Here is a 26,585-nt window from a genome sequence, read left to right on the forward strand (position 1 = left end):
CCCCCATTATCCACGACCGCTGCCCTGTGCGATCAGCATCCAAGAGTGGGACGCAGTGCCTGGAGAGAAGAATTCCAGAGGCGGGGATGGGAAAAACCTCCTTGGAAGAGATAAGATTTAAGCCGGGCTTTGAAGAATGGAGAGGATTTCTGGGCCAGTGATAGCTGGCTGGAGAGAGAAAGGGGACTTCGGAGTGTAAGCGATGGAGGTTTGGCGGCAGGGCAGGGCAGGAGGGGCTGGGGCTGGAGGGGGCGGCTGGGCAGGCCCCCTGTCCCTCAGCCCTTGAGGCGCCTTGGGGTGAGTGGAGCACACATGCAGAGGGACTGAGCAAATCTCGGGGCTCTGGGTGGTGGGTCCCCCAGCCCTCCTGGAAGGGAGGCTGATTTTCGGACACCAGGACGGCCAGCTGGAGATGCTGCGGCACCCCCCCCCTCCCCCCGCCCCGCTGCCCCTGCCCGGCCCTGATATATCTACAGCAGGTAGCTACAGAGCAATGCTGCTGGTATAGGACAGCCAGGGTCTGGATCGGGCTTGGATCGAATGTGTGTGCCCCAGGCAAGTTAATTAACCTTCTCTGGTCTCCTCACCGGGCTTCGTGAGGGAGGTCAGGAGGCTGCCTTGCAGGGCCCGCGGGGATTAAGTGACAGCAGCTGAGCAGCTCTGGCGCGTGTTGGGTGTTTGGTAAATGGCAGAAATGAACCTCCCTTCACACCCACACTGACGTCCAGGTCCCTGACGCTTGTTTGCCAGTCAGGTGCTGAATGGGGTGGCTGGGGTGATGGGAAAAGGACGGTGCCGTGCAGCCCTTATGTGCTAGAACACCTGGTTCGGGTGGACGGCACAGCCTGAGTCCTGCTGACCCCAAGGACGCAAGGTGATAACGAGCAGGACGCAGGATTCCCTTCCCTGGTATCCAGGGCCCCTCATAGGCCAGGGGCTGGATCCGTGCTGGGACTCGGTGGTGCCTCCGTTCCAGGGAATCTCACCTGACTAGTAGGTGCCCAGGTGGTGGTAGTGGTGATGGGTGAGTTGCCAACCCGCTCTCCTGTCTTGCCAGTTGCTTGCTGCCTTGAAGCGCTTCTCCTGTCAGCACCTACCCCCCACCCTCCACCCCGGGGCCTGGCATTTACAGTTCTGTATCTGGAAGGCTGGTGTGTTTGTTGAGTGACTGAATGCCCGCCATGTTGGTTAGAGGCATGCCTTTCTTTCCGGCAGATCCCTTGTCAGTTGCCTCAGGGGGTATGTTTACCGGGCTCCTGGGGCTTTTCCTTCACCGAGGGCTTTCTGATTTCTGCTTCCTGCTCCAGGAAGCACGGTTCAGACTGACCCGAGTCTGGGGGCGCGGGCAGGCACCCACCAAGCATCCCTTTGCCCCTGGCGAAAAGGAAGCAGGAACCTGGTGAGCAGGGTCATCAGGGCAGGTGTCCCCACTCTGGAAAGCGTCCCCATACGTCCCACCTTAGGACTGACCCTGGCCTTGGGTAAAACTTCTGCTTTCACCCTGAACCTTCTTTTTCTGCCCGGTTCCCAGGCATATGGGAATGAGGGAGAGGAGGTGCAGAGAAGGAGCGTTTTGCCCAGGGAGGGCTGGGAATGGCTGCGGGGTGGGAGCTGCCACCAGGAGGGGAAGGAACGGCCCCGGAGGGAAATGGAGGGCGGCCAGCCTGAGCCCGGAGTGGCGGGAAATTGAGTCCAGCTACAAACCTCGTTAGCGGGGCGCGCGCAGGCTGCAGGAGAGCAATTCCCACCCTTAAACTCAGAGGCCGCGCTCCCGGATTACTAATTTCCTCAGGCCAGGCGCGCTGACAGTGAGTGTCATCCATCTCCGCTCTGCCAGCCCTCCTGGTGGCCGCCAGCATTTTCTGGCCAGGGCGCGCAGGCCGGCTCGCTGCTGCCCCCCGGCGGTCGCTGGGGATCCCTGCAGCTCCCCGCAGCCTCCGCGGGCTGTTCTTGGAAAGGGAGACTGCAGGTGTGAGCAGCTCCCAGCACAGCTCCCATTGCACCAGCGTGCACGTGACCTTGAGCAACTCTGGCCTCGACTTCCTCATCTGTGAAACGGGGATTAGGCTACCCCTCTCGCAACGCAGTGGAACCAGATGTCTACAGGGGAGGGATCTGCCAACACTAAAAACTAGCCCACAAAATTTCATGTTTGCCCATCGTGGTCCTTCTCAAGCAGGTGGAAGAACTTGACCCCCCGCCCCAAACCACCACCACCACCACGAGGGCCTCCCCAGGGATGAAGGGACATAAACTCGAGCACCTCGTCCTGGTGAGAGAGATTGGGAGGTGGGGCGTGGGTGTCCGGGCCTGGACCAGGGCTGGGAGGAGACTCCGGTCCAGGTGCGAGTAGTTTCATTAGTAAGTTACTCCCCTCCCCCCGCAGCCTGTAATCCAGGTGGGAAAGGGTTGGAACCGCCCCCAGAGGTTTTTAATTTTGTTTTTCAGGCTCTAGGCCCGTTGTTGAATTCTCTAACTCCTCCCTCCCCCTCCCCCTCCCCGACTCTCCCGGCGTGGACAGAGGCACCCCTTCCTGCGCGTCCCGGCCGCGGTGAATCTGCCGGCCATTGCTGAGGATAAATTACCGGAGGCCGCGCTGCGGAGACACCGTGTGGTGCGTAAATTAAAGCGTCGTCGGGCGGAGGCCTAGGCCCGCAGGAGGGAGGCGCGGCCCGGAGCGAGGCGGGTGGTGAAGCGAAAGCGCCCCTCCCACGAGGTGCCAGGGCCGGCCGGCGCCCACAGGTAGAAGCCAGTAACGGCCCCCGGCTCGGCCTCGCAGGTCCGTTTCCTTTTTCGTTTGTGGTCGGCCAGGAGCCTTGTGCAAGGCGAGGGGCCGATCCGCGTGCGCTCGGTGGAAGGTGGAGCAGGGGAGTGGGTGGCTTGGCGGCGCCTGTCTGGGCCCTACCCCTAGTCCCCCAGCGGGCACACAGGCGGGTTCTGCTCCCCGCTGGCGCGGGCTCCGACTGCTCCAGGCCCGCCAGCGTCATCGGGAACAGATGGATGGGGGGTGGCAGGCGCCCAGCGCTCCCTCCCGTCGCAATCCTGACTGGCGCGGGGAGGGAGGGAGAGAGGGAGAGAGAGGGAGGAGGGAAGGCGGGGGAGGCTGGGCCCGCGGGGACGGCTGCGTGCGCGCCTGCCAAGCGCGGCGCGGGCATGTCCCGGGGCAGGTTTGGGGCTGGCAGAAGCGCGGGCTGGCACTGGCGGCCGAAAGTTGAAACCCGCAGCGCGGCGCAAGGGCGGCCGCTTGGGGCGGGGGGGGGGGCGGGGAGTGGGTACTGGTTTGCCTCCGGGCTCAAAAGTATGAAAGCTGTAGAGGATTTTCAAAAGAGGATGTACGGGGAGAGACCCCGGGCCATCCGAGCAACGTCGGGAGCTTCGGACGCGCGGGGTCGGAGCCCGGGGCGCCGGAATGCGCCAGGGCCAGGGGCGTCGGGCGAGGCCTGCGCCCATTAACCCGGCGCTTCCGGGAGACGCGGGCCGCGCTGGGGGTGGGCTCGAGGCTGGTCGTCTGCGCTCGCCGTCGGTGGGGGCGGGGCGGAGCCCGGCGTTGGGGGGCGGCTGGGGCCCGCCATTCTTCGCCGTGCCGCTTGTGGGTGCCCAGGAATTTCAGGACGCTCCCTGAGTCATTCTAGTCTGTCAAGTGCCTGGGTGAGGTGGGGGGGGGTGCCAGGAATGGGGAGGCGTTGCTCTGGGGCCGGAGGCCCAGTGGGTCGCGCCAGTTTCTGGAGCCGGGCGGCCTCGCCTGTGACCGCAACCCCGGCTACTTAATGACCCCCCGGGCGGAGCGGCGCCTCCGTGGGCTCGCCAGCCGCTGGGACGTGGGTTCTTTAAAGAACTACCCCCTGCCCCCTGCGCTGTGGGCTTCCCAAAAGTTCTTTCAAACGAAACGGGAAGGCGGAGTTGCTAGAATTTAGGGAGGAAGGAACATAGGCCCCAGTTCTTAACATTCAACCCTTTCGAGGTGCGGCCGAAAGAGGGGTTTGGGGAAGATAAACGCAGAGCCGACCTTGTATCTCCCTCCCCTCCCCCAACACAGACACCGGCTCCGACAAAGTTTTCCTCCAGAAGGTCTCTAGAGCACGTGAGTTTATCCGTCCACTCCTTGTTGGGCCTGCTTTGTGTCAGACACTGTTCTAGGCGCCGGGGAAGCGGTCGTGAGACGCAGGGGCGCTGCTCGCTTGGCGGGCGTGTTGCAAGTGAGTGCTCCCTACTTTTGGAAGCAAGGGCCTAGTCTTGGACACCAGTGTATATGGGACCTCTGAGCAGTCGAGCCAGGGGCCCCCGGGAGCCTGAGGGTGGCGCTTCCCCTACCTCCTAGTGTCCTCGGCTCACCTGGCCGGCCTGGCTGGGGAGGGGCGTGTGCCCGCGCGGGTGTACCCGGGCGCTCGTCGGTGCGCGCGCGCGCGGGCGCGCGCGCGTGTGTTTGCGGCTGAAACCCGACACCTCCCGCTGGCTGAGGTCAGGGAGCCGGGAGCGAGCCAGTGGCCCGGGAGTGGGCGGCGTTGCGCTTGGGTGTGTCCTCGGCGGCGGCGACAGCAGCAGGTGTTTCTTGGCCGGGGCCCCGGAAGCTCCACCTCCCCAGCGGGCCCGAGCCGCCGCCGCCGCCGCCGCCGCCGAGCAGCCCCGGGTGAGATAAGCAGTTTAGACAAACACTGGGCGACGGTGGCTCCAGCATGTGTCGGGCGAGGCGGAGCTGCGGGGCCCTGGCATGAAAGGTGAGCGCGCCGCGCCGGCGGGGGCTGGGGGGCGGGGGGCGGTCTCCGCGCTCGCCCCCCTCTCCAAGTTCGCGGGTTCCGCTGGGGCGGCAGCCAACGGCTCCGGGGCAACTTCCCCCGGAGTGTGAACGGCGATAAGAGCCAGGCGGGCGGGCATGCGACCAAAGGTCCCCCCGCCCGCGGCGAGTCGTAGCCTGGGCGTCCGGGCTCCAGGCGGGGGCTCGGGCCGCCGCGGGGCTCGCGCTCGGTGGCTGCGTTCGGCGAGGGGCGCTTAGAGTGTGCGGCGAGTGGGGAGCAAGGCAGCTGGGGGGCTCTCGGTGAGCTGTCTACACTCCGGCTCCGGAGTGAAAACTTTGCGGCGGCGGGGGAGGGAGCGAGGGGGGGGCGGCGGTACGCCCCCGCGGCAGGTGTTGGCGGCGGCTGGGGGGGGCGCTTGCCCGCCGGAGCCGCACGTTTTGGTGTTTTGTCTTTCTCTCCTCCCCCTTCCCTCGGAGCTAGGGAGACCGCCGGGAGGGCGGGACTGCAGCCTCCGGGGTCTCCGACCCCCACGCCCTGCTTCCCAAGGGCGCGCCCGGGGCTCCGGCGCTTCTTTCCTCCCTCTCCGCTCCCCCCGCTTCTTGGAGCCGTTCCCCTGCCCCTCCCCCTGCTGAAGATGGCTGCCCCAGCCTCGGAGGTGGGAGGTGATTGCATCCGCCGCCCCCCACTCGCACTGTCCTTTTTCCCCTCCCCGGCCCTTCCTGCTCCGCCTGGATGCGCCTCCCCGCCCCCAGCCCGGCGGCCGCGCTGATGGGCGGCCAGTGGCCCGACCGAGTGGAGCCGATTCAATTATATTGCAGCACCAGAGACACCTCCTCGGCCGCCCGCCCGCCTCTCCAGCAGGCTAATTAAATTCCCTTCGTGGAGGCGGAGCGGGAGTTGGGCTCGCCCTCCCACCTCCCCCTTCCCGCTCCCCCTCCCGAGCTGGGGAGGAGGGGGGAGGGACAAGGGGACCACTTAGAAGTGTGCAGTGGAGACTGAGGCGCAGGTCCCGGGGAGAAGGGGTCGCCCGGATTGGGTGAAGTGTTGCCGCGACACCCCACGTGATGGGCCGGGGTCCCTTGCTGGAGCGCCGGCTTTGAGTTTGGAGGGCTGTGCGCACGCGGGGAAAGCACCTGCCCGCCGGCTGGGTGGTGGATACCAGCCGGGTTGAGTCGACTTGGTTCTTGTTTTGTAAACTGGCCTTTGTCTGGGAAGTGCGTCTAAAATACATTAAACCCTTGTTAACCCCTGCAGTGCCTTATCTGGGGCCCACACAGGCTGTGGTTTGGAAACAAAAAGCGGGACCACCGGATGAAAAAAAAGGGCTGCTTTTGTGAAAAGCTGGAACAAAGGACCCAGCGGATTCTGGGTGGGAACCTCCCCGCCTAAGCCGATTTCCAGGCAGAGGGACGGGAGGGCAGAAGGTCTCGTTGGGGCACTCTGAGATGTCCCCTGGTTGGCTGGCTGGGCCCTCTCCCCTGGGATTCGGCCCCCCCCCCTCCCAGGGGAAGGTGGGGGGACCCCAGGTGAGCAGGCTGCTTCCGGGCTGCCCTCAGGATTACTTAAGCTCGGGGCATGTAAGTGTTGCTCAGCTCGTGTTTGTGGGTTGCCTCCGCCCAGACCCTGAGGCTCAGGCCACCGCCTGACTCAGCCCGGCCACGCCACAGGTGACGGCGGCCCAGGGCGCAGGCTCTGACGGGCAGCCCGTGTGTCATCCCGGCTGCCCCGGCTTCGCAGGGGAGTCACCGCCCCGCCTGCCCCGGGGACTCGGAAGCTCTCCGCAGGCCTGGCTCTGTGATAACAGCTACAAGGATACTTCACGAGGGGCCCTGTCAGCGCAGTCCTGACCCCTGGGTGAAAGGGGGGTGCTGGGTTGGCCTTTGTCACTTCGTGTCACTGCGGCGAGGAGGGAAGGGGGCCGCAGGAGCCAGCCAGGCTTTTGACAGTCGGATTTTCCTTTCTGTGAACCGTGTGGGCGGTGCGAGTCTGGAGCTGGTGAGCGGCCAGGCCAGCGACCCGGGGTCAGCCCTGCCTTGGGAGGGGAGGCTGGGAGGCCCGTCCGGGCTCCAGGCACCGTCATATCTCTGGGGCCAGGCCCTGGCCTGTTGGGGACAGCTTTCCGAATCCTGGCTCGCTGGAGTTGAAAAGGGTTTAGAGAGCCCCCTGCTGGGTTTTCTACAGCTGCTGCCGGCCAGCCTTCCCCCGCCCAGTTAAGCTACAGACTCTGGGTTTGTGGCTGCTACCGGGAGAGTTCTCAGAGTTCCGCGGGTGATCCTAATGTGCGGACTGGGGCTGGGAATCTGCCCTAACAGTGGGCACACTGAGGCCCAGAGAAGCATGGGGCCAGCACCCGAGCCCACGCCAAGCAGCGGACCCCTTTGGAAGCTCCCGTGGCCTTTGCCAAACCGTGCCCGCGGGCAGACCTTTGGCCTCCTAACCTGCCTGCCTCTCGGGGAAGGTCAGGGGCTGCAGACCTGCGAGAGCCTTGTGGTTTCAGAGCAGAAGACCCCGCCTGCCTCTGGACTCAGCGTCTCTGGCCTCTGGCTGGAAGAGACAGCAAACTGCGCGCAGCGCCACTCTGTGGCAGACCTGGGTCCTGCACCTCCAAGCCGGACACCTCCCCAGCCCACTCAGTCTCTAATGGCCTTTGACCCTTCGGCAGGTGGCGTCCCCGCTTCCCTCTCTGAAGGAGGAAGGGCCTCTGGGCTCAGAGCCCCTTCCTGAAGGGTGGGTGCCCGCGGCTCCTGCTTTCCCAGAAGAACGCAGGTGAGCAGGACCTGGCCGCTACCTCTCCGCTCTTGCCCCGGGAACTCGTAGGGGCTTGTGGAGTCAGCCAGCAAGGCAGGTTTTTCCTGGCCCCATCCGAAGGCTTGGAATTCCCAGCCTGGGTTACTCGAAGTCCACGCCAGGCTGGGGTTGGGTGGCAGCGCGTTAATTACCTCTGTTAGGGCGACACAGCAGCCTCCAGAGCACAGGGCTGCGTGAGGCCGCCCGGCCCCCCTCCTGTCCCGTCCCCTCCCCTCCCCCCCCCCCAGCCGGCAGAGCTGTTTTTCTAAGCCACAGGGATCCGTGTTTCGGGTGACATTTCAGCTTGGCCACTCGCTTTCCTCTCTCGCCGAGTGTGGTTTCCCCACGCTGGCCTTGCTCCCCGGCCGAGGCCACAGGCGGGAGGTGACGTTTGGGAGTGTTGCTGTCAATGAGAATTTATTGAGCGCCTGCTAAGAACCTGGCCCGTGCCCGCTGCTGGGAGGTATGCACACAGCTAACACCGCCGGCCCGTGCACGCCTGCCGGAGCGCGCGGGGGGCGGCGGGGGGGCTCTTAGTCTCGCCTCGGCAGCGTCTTCTCCCCACCAGCCTAGCCTTCGCGCTTGCGCCTCTGCTCCAGCAGGAATGCAACCATGGGCGTTCGTGCTCCGTGCCCTATACCTGTCTTTGCTGGGGCTGCTCTTCCGCCTGGAATTCTCCGGTCAGCCGCAAATCCCAGGGGTCCCTGAGACCACCTTCCCCTGCCCCTCCCTTCCCCATGCCGGGAGCTGGTTCAGAGCGGAAGCTGCCGCAGGGCTGGGGAAGTGAGAGCAGCCTCTGGAGAGGGTGGGACGGAGGCCAGGCCTGGAGAGAAGCCCATCTGGGCTGCGGATGGGGGAGGGGGACCAGAGCTCACAAGCATTCGTGGAAGAGAGGGGATCTGGCTGAACTGGAGGCTTTGTGGGGTCCTGGTTGGACTTGGGGGGGGTCTCTGCGAGGTGACTTTTAACCGAGGAAGGAGGTGTGCGGGCGGCAGGAAGCCCCCAGACCAAGTGCTCATTCTTGGCCGTACTTTGGGCTCACCTGGGGAACTTCAGACGCCCAGGCCGGACCTGTGACCAGTTAAGACCCAGATCTCTAGGGGTGGGGGCCGGACATCTGTATTTTATAAACCCCCAGCTGAGCTAGAAGGGCCTTCTGCCGGGGGCAGGGGGCAGAGTGGGCAAGGAATTCCTCTCCTTGGAGGAAGGTGGGCTCATGCTTCTTAAGGAGAACTGGGGTCCCACGTGGGAAGCCAGAGTGTGTCCTGTTCGCTCCAGAAACACATGGGACCGGGTAGCCCTCTCCCGGCCGGGGAGGCGGTGAGAAACAGTGCCCACGACCCCGTCGCTGGGTCACTGGATGGCTCTGGGCTTTGTGTTAACCTGGGGTCCACTTCTGGAGGTAGTACTCCTTACCTGCCCCCGGTGAGCTGCAAGCTCTCCTAAAGGGGCCTTCAGGTGCAGAGTTGTGTTTGGATGGGTGGCTTCTGTGCCTGTCTGAAGCTCTGGCCAAGCCTTCCAATTCTGGAACCGGTTCCTCCAGCTGGAGGACTCGACGTGTGTGAGGAGTTGCACGTTTCCGTGGCTTTGGGGTGGCCAGACCCGGGTGGGGGGCATCCCACGGGCAAATGAGGACCTCAGCCCTCCCGCCGCCATCAGTAGCCCCAGCTGTTTCCCATCTGTAGGATGGCTCTGCACAGGTTTTTTCAGAGGTAAGGGTTTAGATGACGTAACGTATGCCACAGCCTGCCCTCAAGGGGTCATTGCAGGGGAGGGCCTGAAAGCCTCGGGGGCCTGGGGTTAGCCCCCACGTGTCTGTTGATATGGTGGTCAGTTCCTGGCCAGGGCGTTAACGTCCACCTCTGGCTCAACCAGTATGACCTCGCATGCTTTCCTTCCGGGCCTCGGTTTTCTCGTCCGTAAAGTGGGAGAGGCAGCGGCACCCGTGTCCTTGGGCTGTCGGGGGTTAAATGCTTTCTTATAAAGCCCGAGAGCTCTTGTGTAAGGGTATGTCAGAGGCGCACAGATCAGTCCCAATTCAGTGGCTCTAGGATCTCTGGGATTCTAACTTGTGAAACCCAGAAGGCTCTGTTCCCCTAGACCCCGGCCTTGGCAGTGTTTGGTGTGGGGAGGGGCGGAGACCACTTCTCCGACCGAGACCCAGAGGCTCAAGGTGCCGAATCAGCCCCTGCGGACCCTCCCCTGTTGGGGCTGCAGCAGCCAGACGTGTTCTTCTGGGGCCTCACCCCCCCCCCCCAGGGTCTTGATCACGTGCTCGCACACTCACCCCTTGCTCAGCAACTTGTTGCCCCCGCGCACCTTGGTGGCCGTGGGTGGGATTGCGCGCCGGGTGGGGAGGAGGGAGGTGAAATGGCGGCCCCTCCCCAGCCCGGCCCTTCCTGCGCTCTGATGGCGCCTCTGTGACCGCGGGCAGCAATAAAAGGAATCCATCGGCAGGCTTTTTTTTTTTTTTTTGGTCAGGTTATGCCGTCCTGAAGGAAATCCACGCGTCAAGCTGAGGGGGGCCAGGCGTGTCAGCAGGGGCGGGCAGAGGCCTCCTTTGTGCTCACCTCGGTCTCCTCTCCCCCTGAGCTGAGCCAGAGCCTGTTTGGGGGGGCGGGAGGGCTGGCTGCCGTCGTGTGGCACGTGAGGTGGGGCTGTGTTCTCAGTCTGCTGCTTGTCTTCCCCTGAGGGTCTGGCTTGTGGGGTAGGGATTACCCCCCTTCGTCTGTTAGTTGGGGCCCCATGGGAGCTCGTCTGTCTACCCTCCTCTGCCTCCGCGGGGGCTCTTGCCTACGTGCCGTCAGACCGCTGGTAATAGGTGTGAAGTGGAAAACCAGGGGGCGTGAGCGGATTCGTCCTACTGAATTCCTGGCGTCCGTTTATCTTTGAATGCTTCTTTGTAACTTTTTTACATAGGGTATGTGGTCTTTCTCTGTTAGCTTAAACACGTGAGGATGTGTTAGGCTAGATATCGAAGTTGAAGACAGGTGAAGCTAAAATTCTTCATCAGATGACAGTGTTGCAGGGACTTCTGCTTCCCAGAGGTGGCGAGGCTGCGCGGTCGGCCCCTGCCGCCTCGTTGAGTGGGGGAAGGGTAGTTGCTCCCATTTACAGGATGGGAACACTGAGGCTCCGGATCAGCCCCCGTGGCTCTGCCCTGTGGGCTCCCAGGGCCCTGTTTCCATGGACTCTTGGAAAGGATTTCTGGTCGCCCCTGCGTGGGCTCCCAAGGGGAGTGGAAGTGTGGTCTGAGAGTGTAGGTTTTAAATCAGATTGTTGGGACTTCCCTGGTGGCGCAGTGGTTAAGAATCCGCCTGCCAGTGCAGGGGACACGGGTTCGAGCCCTGGTCTGGGAAGATCCCACATGCTGCGGAGCAACTAAGCCTGGGTACCACAACTAGTGAGCCTGCGCTCTAGAGCCCTCGAGCCACAACTACTGAGCCCGTGAGCCACAAGTACTGAAGCCCATGAACGTAGAGCCTGTGCTCCGCAACAGGAGAAGCCGCCGCAATGAGAAGCCCATGCACCGCAGTGAAGAGTAGCCCCAGCTCACCACAGCTGGAGAAAGCCCGCGTGCAGCAAGGAAGACCCAACGCAGCCCCCCACACACACGCAAAAAAAGAAGAAGAAATAAAAATGAATTTAAAAAATATTTTTAAAAATAAATCAGATTGGTGGCCAGGCTTTTCTCCTTTCTGAACACATCGACTTAGCTTTTTTAAGGTGCAGTTTTCACCTAAATACGTGTCTTATAAGACTAAGAAGGACTTCCTTAGTAGGGATGCCAGTCCCGGGAGCCTGTCACCTGGGTCCGGGGAGTGCATTTTAACCAGACAGCCGGTTTCCAAGTTGAAACCAGCAGGACTGCGTCGCCTTCCTCCTTGGGAGGAACTGTGTGTGGTGTGGTGTCCGTGCCGGGCTTCCCCAGCCAGGGCGCTCAGTGGGCCTCAGGGTTTCATGCTGCAGTTTCCAGCCGTGTCCGTGCCCCGTGCAGCGAGCCCCCCGTGGGTGTGTTCACACCTCAGGACTGATCTGTTGGCTACATTTCCAGAGGGGAGAGGGCTGGGCGTGAAGGCTTGACACATCTTTAAAGATGTTGCCAGATTCCTCCAGAGAGAGTTGCAGGGACTCGCTTTTCTGCCCGCCTGTACAACCCAGACCTTTAGTTACTCAATTCTGGGGTCCCCTCTGTGCCCCTCAGCCCTTGGCCTCCAAGGTCATCCATCCTGCCCACAAGAGGAGGAGAACCCTTTGGTCAGCCTCGGCTTTTGTTGCCCCCGGCAGGTCTCGGGCCTAGATCCCACTGCTCCTTGCCACGTGACCCAAGAGTCCTGGGGGGTGAAGCCTGGTACCCGTGAGAGCCAGTTCTGGCCTCAGCATCCTGCCTGGGGGCAGGAACCTTACAAGTTCCCAGCTGGGGCTGTGGAGGGGGTTTTGTTTGTTTCTTCGGAGAAAGTGAAAGGCAGTTGGCTGCTCAGCAGTTGGTGGACGATGGCTGTGGCCAGAGGAAGGTGGCTGGCTTGACCTGGCGTGTGGCAGGGGTGGAAGTAGGGAGCTCGTGGCTGGTGGCTCGTGACTGCTTTTGCGAAATTTTACCTGGTCGTCCTGTTCTGAAGCCCACTTTGGCTGCAGGGTAGTTGGTTTTTTCCAGTGGGGCATTTTCTGATGTCTGGGCACGGTACCTAGGGCTTTGAAGATGGCAGATGAGCCCAGGTGAGGAAACACCATAAGAACTTAGTATTTTACCTGTGACACCCTGGACTCCCTTGGCCTGGTAGAATATATTGGGGGAGGGTGTTCGTATCGGCGTTTGATATGTAAAGAATTCTTCGCTATAGGCGTCTGTAATCTGGGTTCGTGGGTGCCGGCCACCTCTACACACACACGTCCCTGTGGGGTTTACAGATGGGCTTCTGTGAACACGGTCAAACTACGTGCGGAATTCAGTGGAAATGTTTTTCTGGGCAGGGGGTCCGGTGTGTCACTTTGAACCATTGTGAGAATGGAACTTCTGCAAAAGCAAAAAAACCCCACAAAAACATCTTATAACTCGAGGCAAGTCCTGGCTCTGATTCACGTGGGCCCCACCTGCGGTTGACAGGTGCCGGGATCACCCCTGAAGCTGGGGGTGGAGGAGTTGACCTCTTGCTGCTGAATCTGCTTGAAGGTGTTGCTGACATCTGTGCTGAGCGTCCCGGTCGCGCGCACGTTTATTAATCTCCTGTGGACCCTGTTCATCACCCAGACCCACGTAGTTCCTAAACAGTAGGGAGTGGCGGGGACTCTGGTGAGTTGGCGACCTGGGGACAGACGAAGGGACGGTCGCCACGCTCGGGATTATGGTCGGTGGCGCCTCCTTTTTCAAGGGAAATGGGAAATCTTCATTTTGACTTGAAACCGGTTTTAAGATATCATCCATTGATTGACATTTCTTTTTAAATTCTAAATATTTTATTAAAATATTTTATTTATTAATATTTAATATTTTATTATTATTTGATATTTTGTTATCTTGGTTGCACCGGGTCTTAGTTGCAGCACACGGGATCTTTGTTGCGACATGCGGACTCTTAGTTGCGGCCTGCATGTTCCCCCACTAGGGATCGAACCCGGGCCCCCTGCATTGGGAGTGCGGAGTGTTACCCACTGGACCACCCGGGAAGTCCCCATGGATTCACATTTAAACATGTCTTGACTTCAGGCCAAGTAAACAGGTTGATGGATGAAAGGCAGCCCTCAGCCTCTGCCACCTGCTGTCTAGTCCCCCCCCACCCCAACCCCGAGGTACGGATGGAGAAACTGAGGCTCAGACTACATGAGGACCCGACAGGACCCCACCAGCAGGTGCGGGGGAGCCAGGCCCGGATCCCCATCTTCTGGCTGGTTTCCAACCGAGGACGCAATTCCTTGATTTAGCTCCTGGTGCTCCTGCCATGTGAGACTCTGAAGTTGCCTTCTCCACGTTGAATCTGGTGGGCTGTGCACTGTGAAGGTGGGACTGACATACCTGTTCTGCAGGCTGAGGACCTACTAAGTGCCCTTTGGGCCTGGGGGTGCAGGTGGAGATGCCCGCCCTGCACAGACAGCTTTGTCAACACCCACTCAGTATTGAAGGGACAGGACTTCCCTGGTGGCGCAGTGGTTAAGAATCCGCCTGCCAGTGCAGGGGACACGGGTTTGATCCCTGGTCCAGGAAGATCCCACATGTCACGGAGCAACTAAGCCCATGCGCCACAACTACTGAAGCCCGCGCGCCTAGAGCCCGAGCTCTGCAACAAGAGAAGCCACTGCAATGAGCAGCCCGCGCACCGCAGCGAAGAGTAGCCCCCGCTTGCCGCAACTAGAGAAAAGCCCACGTGCGGCAACAAAAACCCAACGCAGACCCCCGAAATTAAAAATAATAATTTGTTTGAAGGGACAAATGCTCTTCTGTTCTCTGATCCTCTCTCCTCACCTGAGGGGCAGGGCAGGAGCTGCCTAAACACCTGGCTTCCTGGGCCCTGGGCTGGGCAGGCCCCGTTCAGCAGCGGCCTCTGCTTCCTCTTCTCAGTGCTCCTCAGAGTTTGGTCTCCCAGTCAGGTTTCTTCCCTTTGGGAGAAGGACCTGGCCTTGACCCCTGCCCTCCTGGCCTGTTTTCCCACCTGCCGGCCCTGGCCTGCCGCTCCATGGAAACTTGGAGGCGTTTGGCCGCCGCCTCCTGGCTAGGTTGGGTTCCTGTCCTCTGGGACCTCTGACCCCCACCTGCGTCCTGCACCCCGTGCCTCCGGGCTCCACTCAAAGGGCTCCTTTGTAAGGAGGCGGCCTGGTTAGCTCAGGGGCCTTGGGCACACAAAGGAGTCGCTCCTGGGGTTGTTGCCTGGGTGCCCTCCAGCCCAGAGCTGCCGGAATGTGGGATTCAGGGGGTGCAGTGGCCCCAAGGTGAGATCTGTTCTTACTCCCTGGCTGTGTGCCACCTCTGATCCTCCCTGCTACCACCTGTAAAATGATGCAGCATGTGGGTGGGCGCTCACAGTGGCCTGCAGGATGGGACGTGACCCCTAGGAGGTGGGGGGTCCTTTCCAGTGTCTTCTCGTTTAAAGGGAAATTGGTGTCACGGCCGCAAGGAAAACTGGATCCCCACCCCAGCATCTCAGCACGCAGCCCCAGACAAGGGTGTGACTCTTCAGCCTCAGTTTACCCATCTGTAGAGTGGGGGTAGGGACGGGCCATGTAGGAGGCTCCTCGGGTGACCTGTTTGCCTGGGGTCTGTTCCTGGAGTTACTGTGAAGGGTGATTGGGACGCTCTGGTCGAAGCCAGGCCTTCTTGTTGTTACTGCTGACGCTGTTGTTAAGGACCACCTCCGGGGGTCCTGGGTGCCACCCTTGACCCGGTCTCTCAGCCTTTTTTGTGTTAATTGTGCGCCTCCCCGGGGCTGCCAGCTTTCTGCCTGCCCCGCACCCCAGGCCGCCCGCCACCCCCTGGCTGCCGCCGCCCTTCGTCTGCCCGTCCCAGGCTGCTCCAGACGCAGCGGCCGCTTAGAATAATCGCCGTCGAACGTTGCCGTCATCTGCTGCCTGACTTCCGTCCTTTGCATCCACCGGAACCTCCGGGACTCCCGAGCGTCTGAGGCCTTGAACCTCAACCCCTAGGCTGTCCTTGGAGGCCTCTGTCAGCGGGCTGCACCGGGCGCCAACCCCGTGCCCGTCGCTGTCCGCGGGCAGCAGAGAACCACTCGCTCTCCTCTCCGCCCAGGAGCCGCTGCCCCGTGAACCAGCTTGAGTGGCCCCAGCCCCACCTACACCTCCCGGTGTTACCTGGCACCCGTGCCCTGAGGGACTCCCATGTGTGGGCGTCTGTCCTGAACGCTCTTCACCCCCGGACCTGGATTCAGCCTCTGGAGAGCCGCCCCCCAAGCGGTGTCGCTAACATGGCAGTGCGCAGGCAAGGGGGGACCCGCAAATGTTCCCCAGCTCCCACCCTGCACCCCCCCCCCATCGGCTGCAGCTGCGGGGCGTTGCTGAACCCGTCTGCCGTGGCTGCCTGGGGACCCCAGAAGTTAGCTTTGCAAACAGCTCACGCCGTGGTGCTGGCTCTGGGAGGGGTGGGCTCCCGTTCCCATTGACTGGGGTCCTGCCAGACACTTTCTGCAGCTCGTAAGCGCCTGCCTTCCCCGTTCTGCAGTCACTTCATAAACACTGCTGACCAACAGGGCTGCACGGGGCGGGGGATGGCAGCCCTGTCGTAAAATGAGCTGCCTCGTTACTCATTTTACTCCCCGGCCAGGATCGTCTCTGGACACAGAGGCTGGCCTCCCCCCGATCCCCCCCCTCAGTCCTTCCCTCTGGTTCCGGGTCAGGATCCAGGCCATCTGCTACGGCCGTCCCCAAACCAAAGCGAAATGGCTTTGGCTCGGTCCGCCGGTTACTGGGGCCTTAGCCTTGGGGAGTACGTCCAGTTCTGGGACCCCGGGCAAGAAAAGGCTTCAGTCCCCTTGGAAACCTACAACCTGAGAGGGTGGCCGTCACTGGAAGGGAACATTAAGGCCTGAAGCAGGCCGCCCGTGTGCGTCCGTCCGGGAGCCAGAGGCCTTCCTGACTCTCCCAGGCGCCGCCCCTGCCCCCATCCCCAAGAAACATTGCTTCGTGCGAGCGAGCTCGGGACACGCCAAAGGCAAATGTAATAATGAATTTATTATGAAGCCGCTCGGGCTCCCGGGATCACGTGGTGCCCCCCCCCCGCCGCCTGCTGGGGTCTCTGCTCAGGTGACCCCAGCCTTGTTAGCGCTGCAGAAGTATCGCCCCTTTTGGGGGGCGGGGCAGTGCCATGGAGGCCCCGAGCTGGGGGACACTTGTATTTGTTCACAAACATTTCTCTCTGCGGTAATGAAAAATTACCAAGGGGGGTGATTAGAGAATCCAAGTCCAGATTGCGCACGCGGGCCTGAAACTGAGGCCCTGCCGGGCCCGGCCCCGTGGGGTGTAATTACCCGGGGTGGGGGGTGGCTGTCAGGGGAAGCGGGGCGGGTTGGTGCTTGAACCGGGAGCCAGCAGAAAGTGCATCTCGGCTATTAGCTTGTAATTACAGAGCGTGGAGGGAGCAGGCCTGAGGTCTGGAGCCGCGGAACAGCGGCGCGAAGGCAGCGGTAATTACGGGATCGGTGGGAGGCCGGAGGGAGGCTGCGGCGCTGATTAATAACACCCTCCGCCCTCGCGCAGGGCGGGGAGCCGCGCCGCGACCATGTTTAATGGAGTGTTGGGGCCTGCCTCCCCCCGCCCCCCGCCTTAAGTCCAGCTGTTTGGAACGTTCAGAGTCCATCGGGGTCTGTTCGGAAGCACCGGGACAAGGTGGTTCCGGAACACGGCTGCCAAGCCGTCAGCCCAGCTCGCCCCTCTGCACTTGGATTTGTCGTCTTTGCTCTTTTCTTTTTCTTTTTCTTGGTTTAAGCTTTGTACTGCTTCTGGCCGTGTTAGAAACCTGGGCAGGGAAGAGGAAAGGGTATTGGTTAAGGACACCACACTTCGGTAGAAGGAGCGGGAAGGGTGATGGCAGTCCTGGGCCGGGCACGCGGGGGAGGAGGGGGCTGGCAGATGAGGTGCGCGCGTCGGCCTGGCGGCCTTCCCTCCTGCTCTCAGCTTCGGGCACAGGGAGGGGCTCTCAGCTCTGGGCGTCTGGCCGTGGCGGCTCTTTCTCCTGGGGGGTCGAGGGGGCGGGAGGTGGACAACAGCATGTGATGCAAATGAGGCGGCCAGGAGGCCACCTGAGCTCCCCGTGTGTCAGGGGCTGGTACAGCTGGAGAGGGAGCTCTGGCCCTGCCCCCAGGGCCGCCCCAGCCCCCGGCCCTCATCCATCATTGGCCTTCGTGCTGTGGTGCCTATTCCCAGCTGTTAGGATAATGAATTTACATGAGCTGATAACGTAGACAAGAACTCAGTCGATGGCCAGGAGCGCAGAAGTTAATAAATACCTCTCTGATGACGGCGTGGGGGAAGATAGGCACCACCCCTGCTCTGCGGGGCTTCTCGAGGGTACAGGGCTGCCCGAGGCTCCCTCTCCTCTCCTCTCCTCTCCACGCGCCGCTGGGGCTTCCACGGTCGTGGTGGCACCTGTGGCGGGGTGTGGGACCCACCTGCCTGTGCAGGGCTGGGGGCAGAGCAGCCCTGAAGTGACCGTGAGCCTGTGACTCGGGGTGCGAGGCACACGGCGGGGGCTGTGCTCCCGGAGGCCGTGTCAATCCTCAGCGGGTCCAAGGTGACCCTTTACGGGGTCTCTGGGTCCCCCGAATTTGGCCTTTGTCCTTCCCCGTCCTAGGTGCGAGGGGGCCGTCACCCCAGCTGCCCGTGGTCCCTCGGGCCCCTGCCTCGCCTGCCCTCCCTTCCCGATGCACACATGCCGAGGAGGGATGCTAATTTTAGACTCCCCTAACGAGGCTGCTCATTTGGAATTCTATTTTGAGTGACCAGACATCAGCAGAGCAGCGTTCCTGGCCCGAAGCTGCTCCAGAGACCACGACTGACACCACGACAGGGACGCTAGCTCTGGGGGAGCCCCAGGAGCCTGGGGGCGCTGTACATGGGGCCTGTGCAGCACGTGCCGGGCTCTAAGGAGGGGGGAGAGCAGGCTCAGAGGGGGGTGGGGCGTCGCTGGATGCCAGTAGGAGTGTGACAGTGACGTTCAGGTGGCGGCTGGTCCAGGAGGGGGCGGAGGGTGGGTCTGCCCCCCAGAACCCTGGTCACCAGGGAAAGGCGGGGGTTGTCAGTGAGGGTTTGGGTTCCAGGAGGGGCACCCCAGTTCCCTCAGCTCCCGCATCTGCCCTGCAGGAGGCCCCGGTCTGGGGAAGACCCCAGCCCCCTGTTGGTTATTCCAAACTCATGCAGGCAAGTCTATCTGTTTGTGGGCCCCCCACTTTTAAAAAGCTGGTTCACTACAGAAAAACTAGAACAGAGAGAAGTAAGAAGGCTAAAAACGAGAAAATTGTTCCTCCTGCTGTCACCTGAAGACCCCCACCCGTGGCCTTAAGGGACCCGTGACACTTTGGGGTCTGCCCCGGGATTTGCCCCATGGCCGCTCCCCACTTATTCGAGCACCCGTGTACCATCCTGCCCAGCGCTGGCAGCTGGCGGTCACAGCATGTCAGCTGGGTCACCAGCTGGCCAGCCTGTCACAGGGCCACTGGGCAGAGCCCTCCACATCTGCTCCCTGGGCCACGGGGACCGGTCACTGGGAGGTGCAGGACCGCTTCGCCTGCCTCACTTTGCCGGCCCCCCTCCCCTCTGTCTGGAGGCAGCATGCGGTGTGGGCTGTGGGGTGGAGCAGAGCCAGGCCCTCCTGCTGCGGCCCCAGGATGGGTCTGGATCTGGGCCCTGACCAGCTTGATGTACGTGGGACACAGGTAATCCCAGCCCTGATGTTGACCGGCTGTCGGCCCTTGGGCCCAAGCCTGGAGTCTCCCTTCTGTAAAATGGGCACAGTGACGCCTTTCCCTTAGAGGTGAAAGGATTTAAAGGTGGTGGCTAGTTCTCTAAGGAATGTGGGAAAGGGGAGGGAGGTGGTTAATGGCCTTGGATGGCATCAGAGGGGCCCGATTTGGAGACTCGGGGGGTAAAGACGGTACAGAGTATCTGCAGGTGGTTGAACTTCCACAGAGGAAGGGAAACAGAGATTGAGGGTCTTGATCAACAGAGAACGTGGCGGTGGCACTCACCGTAGCAGTTACCTAACGCTGCGTAACAAGCTATCCCAAACCTAAACGTGTCGGGGTCCGGAAGCAGCTCGGCCGGGCGGCTCTGGCCCAGAGTCTGGTGTAAAGGAACGGTTGCTGGGGCTGTGATCTCATCAGAAGGCTCCCCCGGGGCTGGAGGAGCCGCTGCCGAGATGGTTCATGCTTCAGTTGGCTGTTGGCCGGAGGCCTCAGTTCCCTGAGTGTGGGATTCCCTACGGGTACCTAGGGCATCCTCACAACCTGGCAGGGTGACCCCCGCCCCCCCATGGCTCAGGTGATCCAGGAGAGCACAGGGAGGTGGCCAGGGGCCTTTGATGTCCTCACTTTGGCGGTCGCCACGCTTCTGGCGTGTTCTGTTCAGTGGAAGTGAGTTGAGAGGTCTGGCCCACATCGAGAGAAGAGGATTCGTCCCCGCCTCTTGAAGGATGAGTGCCACACTTGGACACGTTTCTAAACCACTGTAGTCAAGCGTACCTGAGCTCCGAGTGTGTTGCACCTCTTGGTCTGGCCTCACGGTTGGGCCTTGGACTGGTCAGGTGGTGTCATGAGTGGTGAGAACATTGCATCTGGGCCCAGGAAATGGGGTTCGAGTCCTAGATGTGCTGCTGAGCTGTGTGGCCTTGGGTCGTCTCTGTGACCTTGGGTCATCTCTGTGACCGTGACCGATCTTCGAACAGCTCCTGGCCTCGGTGTCCCCGCCGGTGCTCTGCTGGCCTCTCAGGATTGTCTGAGACCCTGAGGGCAGGCCCAGGGTGGGAGTGAGTGCGGGGTTGGGGGGGTGTCCACGGCTGCTGCAGCCTCTCCCAGGCCCATCACGAGGTTGTCTTGAGAGGTGACCCGACCGTCTGTGTGACCTGATGTCCCGGGGAGGGTCTTCGTTTCCCTGGGGTACGGAGCCCCGGGGTCCCCTGTCACATAGCTTGTCTCCGGGCAGCACCTCGTGGCGATGCCTTCCTCTAGGTGTTGGTCAGGACCTCCAGGACCTGTGCGAGCCATGCCCAGATGGGGTCCCCACAGGGTGGTGCTCCCTTGTGTACCACCACCCACCCCCCAAGAAAAGAAACCCATCGGTCGGTCCACTGAGTGTGGGTGCTTCGGTTCCGAGCAGGACCCAGAAGACGTCTGGACCGCCCAGAGCAGGTCCTGCGTGGGGTCACGTCCTCGGTGTCCCCGCAGGCGGCAAGACAAGAGCTCCAGTCCCCCTCTGTCCCGGGGTGTCCTGTGTGTTCGCGTTGACCAGCCAGTGCCACTCACGGATGTGGAGAGCTGGGCTGTGTGACTCCTGGCCCGGACACGGAAGGGATGGGGGTGGGGGTAGGAGGCACAGATTCGGCAGGTCGGGTCCCATTTTGCCCAGCCTGACCCATGTGAGCCTAGCCAAGCCCCTCGCCCACCCGAGACCTGGGTTTCTGCCCCCGTCCGCTGACCAGCTGCGTGATAATAACAGCGACTCCTGGGATGCGCCAGCCATGCTCTGGAGCTTCTCACGGAATTTACCTCCTTGAGTCCTCACGGAATTAACGTCATGAGGCAGATCCCCCATTTATAGGTGAGGAGACTGAGGAGGCTCAGAGAGGCCGAGTAACTTGCCCAACATCACACAGCTGCAGGTGGCAGAGCCGGGATTCAGGCCCCAGCGTGTGGCAGCCTGGTCCATGCTGAGCCTGACCTCCAGGCCCCGTGGCCGGCAGCACCTCCTGCCCTCCCTGTTCACACCGTCCGTGGAGGAGGAGAGGGGCTGAGGGGGCCTGGGCCGAGCTTCCGGGACATGGCGTCCGTCGGGCTCCATGGCCCTCCAGTGGCTGGTGGGGTGCTGGCTTGGCCGAGAAAGGACTCTTGTTAGGAACCTGTGTTTTCTAGTGACCAGCCTGCTGGGGCAGGGACCCTGCGCCCCGCTGGGTTCTCGGGTTTCTCTGGTGGGCTTGCGGTGCCTGTGGGCATGTGGTTCCCACCCTCTCCCCTGTTCTTCCAGAAGGAGGAGGCCACGCGGGGTCAGCCTCGGGTTGGTGCCGCCCGGCCGCTCAGGGGGCCTGTCGCCTGGCATGGCGCCGCCCACGTGACCCGCCGGCAGCTGGGAGGCCAGCCTGGGCACAGGGGCGCTTGTGCAGGTCCTTTATTTCCGAGGTGCGAGCCCTCTCCCGAGAGAATGGTGTTCTCTCGAACTTGCGCCCGCCTCAGTACTGCCTTTTATGCGCCCCTCACCCCATCCCTGCCGTGGCCGTTTATGCGGCCGAGCCCCCAAGATCTCTTTTGCCGCCCGCCCGGCGAGAGGGCGATGGTGGCCGCGGCCCGGCTCTCCGGGACCCTGGGTTCAGGGCGTGTGTCGGCGCCCGCGGCCTCTCCTGGCTAGTTCTGGGGGCAGGGCAGGCCTCAGGGGCCCACCCCCGCCTGGCCACCGGTGGGGGTCCCCAGTGTTCACCTGGCTACCCACGGGGACAGGCATGGAAGCAGGTAGCAGTTAGACTCGAGTTGGACCGTATGCAGAGTGCTGCAGAGGTGGCGTGGGCTCTGGGGGTTGCGGAGAGCCCCTTGGGGTGGGGACCGTGGCCTGGGGGCAGAACATGTTCCTGCCCTGTCATCTTCTGGGACACTCTGTGCTTGTGCGCTCTCACCCCTCCCATGACTCGCCAGGTCCCCTCCCCAGGTGACCCCGGGTGTTCCCTGGAGCTGTCCCTCCTAGGTCTCCGTCTGGGGCTTCGCAAGTGCGTTTACCTCTCCCTGCACCCAGCCCGTTGCCCGTGCCACCCGCGAGGCCGTGCGCCTTGATCTGCGCCTCTCGAGTGTACCCACGGTGAGGGAGCGGGGATGCGGCAGGTGCCCCTGAGAGGGCACGAGAAGTTAACCGAAGACTTATGGCGCTGTTCACGCCCGCCCGCGAGGGAGCCCGGCCGATGTCAGTGGGGCGCGTGGGGCCGGGTGAAGGTTGAGCCTCCTCAGGACATGAAAGGCCGGGGGCTCATGGGAAGGCCTCTGATGTCACTCCTGGCGGGTGGCGGCTCCTTGGCCCGCGTGGCACCTGAACCTGGACCCCCGTGGGAAGGGGGCTTCCCCTGGACAGCAGTTTAGACCTGCGGTCGCGGGTCTTTTAGCGTCTAGGCGGGGTTTGCACCGGGCGAGACGGCAGCAGGGTCTGCAGGTGGCTGTGTTCTCTGCCTGTTTCTCTCCTCTGAGGCACCTTCTCAGTGCAGACCCGCTGGGTGCCTGTGGCTTTGGGATTCAAGGGGGGACGGTTGCGGCACAGGAGGGCTCCGGCCAACCCGCCTGGGACGATCCCGGGTCTGCGCTGCCTGCCCGTACAAGCCTGTTCGCTTTTCTGGAAGGAAAAGGATGTGCTCCATCTGTCTCCAGAGCGACGTGCTGAAGGCCCGGCAGAAGTGTGTTCGTCTTCCTGATCGTCAGTGGTTCGGCCCTTTCCCTTGCCTCTGGCGTTCTCTTTCTTGCGAGGACACTGGCCCCGCGCCTTGGTCTCCGTCCCCCACGCCTGTCGGGATGCTCTCAGATCTTCCGGAGAGGCTGTCGGCTCGGGCCGGGATGAGCCGTTGGGCATCTGGACTCACAGGGGTGCTGGGCACAGCGGCTCTTCGCTTACGGAGCCGAGAGGGTGGGGCTGCCCGCGGATGCCGGGGTCGCGCCCCCGTTCTCTGCGCAGCGCTGGCTCTGCTCCGTTTCTCCTGTGCTGCCGGGGCCTCCGGCTCAGCTCCCGCTCCCCGCATGCCGCCCACTGGCACCGGCCCCCCAGGCCGCGCAGACCCCGCTCCGGTGCCGGGCCCTCCTGCTCTCTGGGTGACTTCTGGTTCTTCTTTTCCTGTTTCAGGCATGAGCCATGAGCCCAAGTCCCCTTCACTAGGGATGCTTTCCACCGCGACCAGGACCACCGCCACCGTCAACCCCCTCACCCCCTCGCCGCTCAATGGCGCCCTGGTGCCCAGTGGCAGCCCCGCCACCAGCAGCGCGCTGTCGGCCCAGGCCGCGCCGTCCTCCAGCTTTGCTGCCGCGCTGCGCAAGCTCGCCAAACAGGCAGAGGAGCCCAGAGGTAAGAGGCGCGCCCGCCGGGCGGCTCCACGAAGCGGGGGAGAGAGCGACCCCTTCCTTCCTGCCCAGGCCTCGCGGCTCCTGCGCTCGGGGGGCACGGCCGGTCCCACGAGCCGCTGCCCCGCACCTGCACGGGGCTCCGGGGGCGGGGCCGCTCCCGCCCACGTGCTTGCACGCCCGCGTCCACACGTGCTGGCTTTTCTCGTGCTGCCTCGTTCTGGCGGGGACCGCGCTGCCTGACCCCCGCCCGTCCGGTGAGCCCAGCGGCCCCAGCAGCTCTGCTTGCTCCTGCTTCCCGCGCTCTCTGCTGCTCTGTCCTTCTTTGGCTGTAGGACCACCGAGGGGGCGTCCGGCAGCTGTGGCTTCAGAGGGTGGTTGTGCTGCACCCCGATACGTCCCTCAGGAGCCCCCAGCCTGCCCCGGGGGCCTCTTCCCAGGTGGCATGTTTCCCGGGAGACCGGGAGCACCAGGCCTTGATACCCCCTCCAGACGTGGCAGGGAGCGGGGTCTCTGGAAACCCTCTTTATCCCGAGTGCCCCAAAGTGGGGGCACAGCTTAATCCGTCCAAGGCAGGGGCCTTGGGGTGGCATGGACAGGTGTCCCCCAGAGGTCCGGAGCCCCAGCTCCTGGTGGGCAGTGACGTGCTCTGTGACTCTGGGCAAGTGCTGACCCTCTCTGAGCTTCAGCCTTCCTGTTTGCACGACGAGGGTCGCTACAGTTCTGGCTCCGGGCACTTCTAGGGCTGTTAGTCCAAGGGCTGCTGGCTGGATGAGTGGGGCTGGAGGGCAGTTTGCAACCAGAGCTGCTGGGAGGCCTGGACCGTTGCGGGTTCTGGTGCAGGCCTCTCAGGCACCCTCTGGACTCACTGCTTGGAGGCAGGGCGTCGGCCTCCCGGGCAGAGGAAGCAGAGACCCTGGGTGCCTCTGCCGGCCATCTGCCTTGCCCCAAATGTCCAGGGCTTGGCGTCCTGGCTTCCAGGCCCTCTGGGGCACCCAAAGAACACGTGTGCGGGAACTCTGTCTTTGTGGACTCTGGGGTCTCTAGCTCAGCAGAGCGGACATTTGCCCTGACCGGGGTGGTTGGGGGTCTGCTGATTTCTGAATCTGACTTGTCTCCACACCCTTGCTGATCACGTGGTTGTTGGACGGAGGAGGAATGTGAGGGGGGTAGACAGGAGTTGACGGGCAGCGTGGATGTGGCCCAGGAGCGAAGGCCTTCGGGGCCCGGTTTCTGCGTTGCTAGGGATCGCCCTCACTGCTGGTGTCCGCCTGCCCTGGGCTGTTCTGTCCACCCAGACAGACCTTCCCAGTCCCTGCACGCATGCCCCTCCTTGCCCACCACGGGACTCCTTGGCCACGCGGCCGGAGAGCAGAGATACGGTGAGCTGCGTGCTGGCGAGGCCCCCAGAACAGACGTCCTGGGCTGGCTGCGAGCACCCCGGGAGCAGCGTGCACAGTGGCACCCTGAGCTGGGGCCGAGATTTGGGGGTCTCTTCAGAGTCGACGCGAAGCCCCCAGGGCAGAACTTGGTCCCTGCTTTGGTGTCTTCCTTCCCGGCATTCCAGGGGGCGGAGAAACAGGGCTGGCGCAGCTTTCAAAGACAACTGTCAGCACGTGGGAGACACTGGGGCCATCTGGCTGAGTCACCCCCGAGCGTCAGGGCTTCAGCCAACAGCTGTGTCCGCTCGGGGGCAGCTGGGCTCATCCTGGGGCGACACCCCCCGTCTGTAGAGGATGTGGCAGTGAAAGGGCGCGTTTCCCTCCTTGCCGAGTGGGCAGTGGAGAGGTCTGCAGGCGTGGCTCACGCGAGAGCCTGCCTTGGTGGCCTCCGTCTCCTCTCTGCTGCCCCAGGCTGGCCCCAGCGTCCGGCTCGAATAATGGGCCGTTGGACAGCCCGCGTGCCGGAGACGGCCGGGAGCAGCGTGTGCCGTTGTGGAGCGGACCCTGCTCCCCGGGGGCTGCGATCTGGGTGTTCTACGTGACGCCCGGGAGCTTTGTGACAGAGGATCAGGAGAGAGAGGAGAGGGGCGAGCCACGCTGGCCTGAGCTTGTGCTGTCCGCCGCTGGTTGACCCGAGGCTTTTCCCATGGTTCTGATGAGAAAGCCGAGGTTTGGGTTGGGGGGTGCTCAGTATTTGGACCCTGGGCTGCCCTGATGCTCGAGTGACTCTGTGTGTGTCCTGGGGACTTGTGACCTCATTTCTGACTCTGGGGGCCCCAGGCAAAGTCTGGAGTTTAAAGCAGCAGTGATGAGGTTCATTGGCAGTGTACCAGCTGGTGCACCCCAGTGGGGCTTCGGTTTGAAGAAATGAGCTCAGTTACTCTCTGGAGCATCCTCTGGGCCACATCCCATGCCTGGTCCCCATTTTTCTCACGGAGTTGCCCCAGCTCTGATGGGCTGGCTCCCGTCTGTAGAACTGGCTGGCAGCCCAGAGTCGTCGGCCCATTGTACAGGTGGGGAAGCTGAGGCTCAGAGAGGTCAGGTCATGAGCGTGAGGTCACACAGCTGGTGAGGACACGCCCCTGTGCTCCTCAACTGCTGCTCCTTCAGCCTTTCCAAGTGGATGTGGAGAGCCGGACTTAGGACGGCAAGACTGAGTGCATGGTCCTGGCTGGGGGGGGGGCACCCCCTTCCCACCCCCCAGCACCCACCACAGTGGTGCAGGGAACCCTGGGGGGGGCTCTGTGCTCCCCACAGAGCGGGGGACAGAGTGGAGATGTGGGCTGTCAGCGTCTGGAAGCCTGGGGGCTGTAGGGGCACAGGGGGGAGAGCCAGCAGCCCCCCAGCTCCCCTGCCTGCCTCTCCACCAGGGACCAGAGAGCCCAAGGGGGACATTTGCTGGGCTTGGTGATGGCGGGGGGGGGGGTTGATTTTTTTGCTGGTTAATAACTTCTTAAGGTATAACTCACGTCCCGGAAAATTCATCTTTTAAAGGACACAATTTAGTGGGTTTTTGTGCATTCAGAGTTCTGCGACCATCACTCTTAATTCTAGCATGTTTTGTCACCTCTAAAAGAAACCCTGTCCCCACGCCGCCCCCGGCCCTGGCAGCCAGGATCCGCTGTCTGGACACCTGTCACCTGTGGGCGCACGCAGCCCCGCGGCTTCCGCTCTCAGACCGGTGTTTGCAGGGCTGTCCACGCACGCAGCCCCGCGGCTGGCTTCCGCTCTCAGACCGGTGTTTGCAGTGCTGTCCACGCACGCAGCCCCGCGGCTTCTGCTCTCAGACCGGTGTTTGCAGGGCTGTCCACGCACGCAGCCCCGCGGCTGGCTTCCGCGCTCAGACCGGTGTTTGCAGGGCTGTCCACGCACGCAGCCCCGCGGCTGGCTTC

At 62.8% G+C, this 26,585-nt stretch overlaps 1 protein-coding gene across 3 annotated transcripts in view; it reads left to right on the forward strand.

The window, feature by feature from the left end:
- Positions 1-26,585, forward strand: part of GSE1 (Gse1 coiled-coil protein) — a 416,808-nt gene that overhangs the window by 361,298 nt on the left and 28,925 nt on the right. For 2 of the 3 annotated variants that reach the window (XM_060132504.1, XM_060132503.1), the window contains exon 3: positions 23,037-23,255. The exons of the other annotated variant lie outside the window; for it this stretch is intronic. In XM_060132504.1, coding sequence (XP_059988487.1) covers positions 23,037-23,255 — 219 coding nt within the window. The remainder of the gene's footprint in view (positions 1-23,036; positions 23,256-26,585) is intronic. 3 annotated transcript variants of the gene reach the window in all.

This window comes from Lagenorhynchus albirostris, chromosome 19 (genome assembly GCF_949774975.1).
Source record: "Lagenorhynchus albirostris chromosome 19, mLagAlb1.1, whole genome shotgun sequence".
Classification (NCBI taxonomy): Eukaryota; Metazoa; Chordata; class Mammalia; order Artiodactyla; family Delphinidae; genus Lagenorhynchus; species Lagenorhynchus albirostris.